This window comes from Frankliniella occidentalis, unplaced genomic scaffold (genome assembly GCF_000697945.3).
Source record: "Frankliniella occidentalis isolate FOCC.00 unplaced genomic scaffold, Focc_3.1 Scaffold120, whole genome shotgun sequence".
NCBI lineage: Eukaryota > Metazoa > Arthropoda > Insecta > Thysanoptera > Thripidae > Frankliniella > Frankliniella occidentalis.
Genome location: NW_026267248.1, coordinates 780,566 through 785,799, shown reverse-complemented (window position 1 = coordinate 785,799; position 5,234 = coordinate 780,566). Strand labels below are relative to the sequence as shown.

The following is a 5,234-nucleotide window of genomic DNA, read 5'->3' as shown; positions in this document are numbered from 1 at the left end:
CTCGTGCCGCCACCTTCTCTCTCTCCACCGTGCGTCTGTCTGACCCAGAGACGGCCGGCGGCTAGCCGGAGCAGACGAGACGAGACGCCTGCGCCCCTCTCCCCGCCCCGCGCCGCTCGCAACCCCCGCGCGACCTGTCCGGACCTGTCCGGCTCCGCCGCCGCGCCGCCGCCGCAGCTCGAGTGACAAACAACTGCAGCCCCCCCCCCCTTCCCCGCGCTCCGAGTGAACATGGGCGCACAAGTTTGGAGGTTTTGAGACACCTGGACCATTTGCGGCCTGTTTCCCCCATAAAATAAGTTACGGTGTCACGCCCCCCCCCCTTTCGTCGTATCCTCGTTGCCTCGCCGGCTAGTTTGAAATGTATGACACAACTTTTTGCAAATTTCTCTTTGAGTCGCGTTGATCCCGCTCTGCTACTACTCTTTACGCTTTGCCCCCCCCCCCTCCTGTCCCTCATCGCATTTTTGTGACGATTCCTCTTCCGTGCCGCCGTGCTGCTCTCCAGCGACCTCTCGAAGCGGCACGGCGATTGCACATTCGAGAGGAGAGAGAGAGAGAGCTTGCCGCCGGCCGACGACCTCATCCCCTTTGGCCCGAACAACCCTACCCGGGGGGTCATTACCGGCTTGAAGGGGAGCAGCGTGGAGGACCCGGGGGCCTGGAGGGAGGCGAGGAGGACGGGGAGAACCTGGAGCAGGTCAGGCGGGGGCGGGGGCGGGGGCGGCTCGTATGGGGGCACATTGACACACATTCGGCTGCACATGCTGCCTGAGCAGGGAACAGCGCACTCGCACTCCTCGTGGCGCCCGCGGGCGGCCTGCCGGCCTGCCGGAGGACGGAGACGGGGAGGACGCCGCCCGGCCCGGCGGGAGGGCACCCCTCGGGCACCCCTCGGGCACCCCTCGGGCACCCCTCGGGCTACCCTCGGGCTACCCCCTCCCCGCTCATATCTCGGTGTAGTTGGCGTGCGCGCGCGTGCGATTCCGCGTCGGGAGTCGGGAGATCTCATCTCACCCGCACACACGGGGTGTGAGATCATAGCCGGGAGGAGGAGGAGGAGGTTGGGGAGGACGGGGTCGGAGGGTGAAGGAGATAACAGGGGCAGTAGAAGAGCGGCGACAAACGTGAGAGGAGCCCGAAGACCGGGAAAAGGGCATTCCTGATGGCGCGGGGGAGGCGGCGCGGTCCCGGGGCGCGAGGCGCAGGGACTCCCCTCCCGCCCGAGTGACAGCCCGCGCGGCCCGCGACCAGCCGACACGGCGAGGATGACTCACAGCACATTTGCATGCTGGGGGGTGCCTGCCTGTCGCCCCTGGACCAAGCCGCCCACCAGCCTCCGGGTCCAGGACTGCCCTCGCCGCCCGGGCCTCGCGCGCGAACTACAACAACACCCTGCGCGTCGTACTACTACTGCATCGCAACGCGTACACTCACCACAGTCGCTGATCCCGCGGCAGAGTAAAGTATCCCATGAGGTTCACGCACCACTCACTCGCGTCGGCAACCCCCACGCTGACAACAGCAACAACCCACGCCGCTCACGCGTCGCGTCGCGCTTCGCTCGCGGTGCTCCTCTCCTGTCGCGCACTGATTGTCACACACCTCCTGCTCGAGAGGTGGCCGGCTCGGGACTGGCGGCGCGGAGTGCGGCCGCCGGGTGGGGAGGCGAGGCGGCTCCACACGCCCATCTCTCGAGCGTCCCGCGTCCGGGCCCAGGCACGAACCGCTTCGGCTCCGAGGCGGAAACTCCCGAAGTGCGCTGCCACCCGGGTCCCGGGCGCGAGTAGGGTTGCTTCGCGAATGCTGTCCTTCCCTCTCTCTCTATCTCGTACGTTGACATGCAACACCGGTTGTTTCTATCTTATTCCGAGTCCCTGGCGTCGGTACAGCCACCACAAGGGGGTTCCAGGTCCTAGAGCTCTAGGGGTGGGGCTCGTTCAACGCCCCCAACTCCTTAACTCCTGAACACCCCAGCCCAAACCCACGTCCCACGTTCTTCTACAACACCCTCCTTGCCTCCTCGGTGCTACATGAACGTTGACATTTTATGTAAGGTCTCTGACAAAAAGCTTAGCTCAGGTTTAGTTTTGAGTTGTCAGCAGAACACTCTAACCAACCCAGTGTGAAATGAATTTTAAGCGATATCGAATCGATATCAGAACGATATCGTTTTCAAGTTTCTGACTCAGAACTGATTCAAAAATGTCAAACTGACATCAGGGTGCAGTAAAGGTCTAAAATTGGTCATTTACCTATGTAGAGAATGGTGCCAATTGACATCACAGAGGGCAGTCAAGCGACGACTTAATTTTATTTTTCACTTCACTGTGATGTCACTATTATACAGTAAATCTGTTCTTTGGAACACTGAAGTTTAGGGCACTATGCCACCGGCTAGTTATCCTTGCTAGATACCGTAGTTAAGGTTTAGGAAGTTGCTCTGTTCATGCCACAGACGTCAGGAATGGGTAAGAAGAAAGGTCAATGTTAATAGAAATTTGTATACAACACTCGTTTAAGTTGCTTGCCAAAGTTGCAATTTAATCATGATTCTAAAATTTACACAGCCAGTGAGAGGCCTCACTTCAATTATAACACAGGTGTGTTTAATAGTGGTTCAGTTTTCTGTTGACTAAGATGGTTAACAGAAGGATGATATTTTTTTAAATTATATACAAACATTTAACATCAATACTATACAGGAAACATGCACCCAATACAAATATAAGAGTACCAACATTAGAAATCTCAACGTATAATTAGACAATCCATTTATCAAAGGTGTTTGGTGGTATTATGACACCTTTGTTGATATAAATCATTTTAGAAAGCACCAATAAATTTATTTCGTTTGAGGTCTTAACCATAAAGAAAGGGTAAGAATACACTGGTGCCTCTTTAGCACGAATCTGATAGAATTTTGCCTGAAACACAGTTATTCCATGACAGTAGTATCAAATAAAAATAACCATAACAAACCATTGTTTCCTTTTCATGGACCAAATCCATCATATTACACCTAATTTAGACACACCCAAGACAATCTCCATGTACAGTGAATTCCAACAATATTTACAAAACAAAAATATCACAATGTAATCATTTCCGACTTGCTTGTAGGCATTTTTTCTCAGTTCATTCAGAAGGGAGAATACAGATTTGTTGATGACATACAGAGTTATAGGATTGAAAATATGCTGGGATAGAACAAATAAGAGAAGGAGTAGTAAAATTATTATTAGAAACAATATGATTGTTTTATGTTTAACCCAACCAGCAGTTTTGCAGAAAACTATGTAAGTTTGTGCAGGTTCTGTCAATCTTCGTGGATATTGTAATACTGATTAATTTACAGACCAGTGTCAACATCAACCTATGTAGAGGAGATGACAGTTTTAAAACCATGAGCAAGAAAAGAACAGACATACCTAAACAGTCAATATGACAGAAATAAAGTATTTGCTGGGGCAATTCAGTAAGCTCACCAATCTGAAAAATAAGAGAATGACGCTTCAAAACGGTTAACAGAAAAAAATCAAATAATTATATTTTTCCTGAGTATTCCAAACACTCCAAACACCATCAAGAATTCATAGACATCACAACATTACAGGACATAATAATCTACAACTGATAAACCAGTTGCCCACTCTTGTATTATCACAGTGAATTTAATAACCCAGTAAAGAGTACACAAAAAGCAAAGCTTCATTGAAAAATGAGTATTACAATGTGTGCTAAAAGGGAAGGGGTTTCATTTTAATAGCAAGCATACTAGTGATAATGATGGAATGACACAAGAATAAAACAGGTCCCATATGACATGATAATACTTTCAAAGTAGATGACATGCGATATGAGTAATCAATACACATCCAAATTTTAGTTTCTTAGTGCCAAAATACTTAATCAACTGAGTATTTTAAATGCTTTGTAGCTTCAATGGAAAAAGAAACATAAAAGAGGCGATGGGAGGAAAAATGACACCTAAGTTTGAGTTACCAATATTATCTGAAGTGCATAAGAGTACCTACATACAAATAAAACAAAATGCGCAAAAAAAAAAAAAAAAAGACTTACAAGGTACTAACAATCACCAATATATATCAATATAGGGTAATCCCTTATTAGAATTGTAGTAATCCTCGTGTAAGGCAGAGCAAATTATTTTTAGAGAGAACCTTTCAGTTAACAGGGTTGAGATTTCATTTCAGGAACCTCTACATTATCTTCAGCTAAACCACAACAGAAGATGATAAAATATGAAAAAAAAGGTAAAACAGAAGAAAAACGCGAAAACAAAACAAAATTAAACTGGTCGATGCAAAAATGTCTAAAATTTAGATGAGTTTGTAGCATTTTACATAAAAGCATGACCATTGGCTTCATCATTCAGACAACTAGTTAATGAATAATGGAAGCAAAACTTACATCTTTTTCTTTTATACTTTGCTGACCAAAAAAAAAAAAACAACATAAAAACCCAACAAAAAGAAGACCATTAATTATTGAGCTTGATTGCAATATCATTGCATTAAAATAATAGAGCTTTGTGAAAAATTTGTAGAATATCTACAAAAATGCAGATTACAAATATCTATTAGATATCTGTCACCAAAAAAGTAAATCAGTCTCTTGCAGACTTTAACTGTTAAATCAGAAACAAAATTCACCACTAGAAATCGACTTAATTGGTACAAAAATGAAATTGAAGCTCAAAATCAATGGGGAAAAGATTATAGTGCAAAAATACGAATGCCATGAAGTGCCTATGTAAAGGCTAGGCTTGTGATGTAAAACAAAAACAGAAACATATCCCAGATTAATAACTCTACAAAAATTGTAAGGTCATTCAGATTAGCGACCAATATCTCAGATAGTACCCTCACTGCAGATGGAGAGAAATAATAATCCTCCGGTAGAATCTTTTCGTGACATCGGTTTAGAAGGCCTTCTTTCTAGTTTGCCATTGGTGGGGGTGATCCACTTGATCCCTTAAGAGAGAGAAAAGACAAAAGGGCGTGATGACTTACTTGTAGAAATAAAAAGAACAGATGTTAAAAATGAAACCAGACTTACAGGTCCATTGTTGTCAGTGGGCTTTGTATCTGGGTTGTTGCGCAGGGCTCTCGGTCGCAACAAAAAGAGCCCTAGAGCCACAGCAAACCAAATCATCATCATTAGCATGGCTCCACCATCACCCGTTTGTTGCCCAGGCAAAGAAGGAACTA

At 46.6% G+C, this 5,234-nt stretch overlaps 2 protein-coding genes across 5 annotated transcripts in view; both read right to left on the bottom strand.

The window, feature by feature from the left end:
• The window catches only part of LOC113205057 (gastrula zinc finger protein XlCGF17.1-like), a 113,327-nt gene that overhangs the window by 19,244 nt on the left and 88,849 nt on the right, over window positions 1-5,234 (bottom strand). The window contains exon 1 of one of the 4 annotated variants that reach the window (XR_008011472.1): window positions 1,438-1,674. The exons of the other annotated variants lie outside the window; for them this stretch is intronic. The gene's annotated coding sequence lies outside the window, so the exon portion shown is untranslated. Of the gene's footprint in view, window positions 1-1,437; window positions 1,675-5,234 lie in introns of those variants that run through there. 4 annotated transcript variants of the gene reach the window in all.
• LOC113205033 (small integral membrane protein 14) lies at window positions 2,518-5,231 on the bottom strand (the record flags this gene model as incomplete). Its single annotated transcript, XM_026420473.2, is given in 2 exon segments — window positions 2,518-4,997; window positions 5,083-5,231. Coding segments are annotated over 2 exon segments (185 nt in total), but the record flags the coding sequence as incomplete, so codon positions are not given.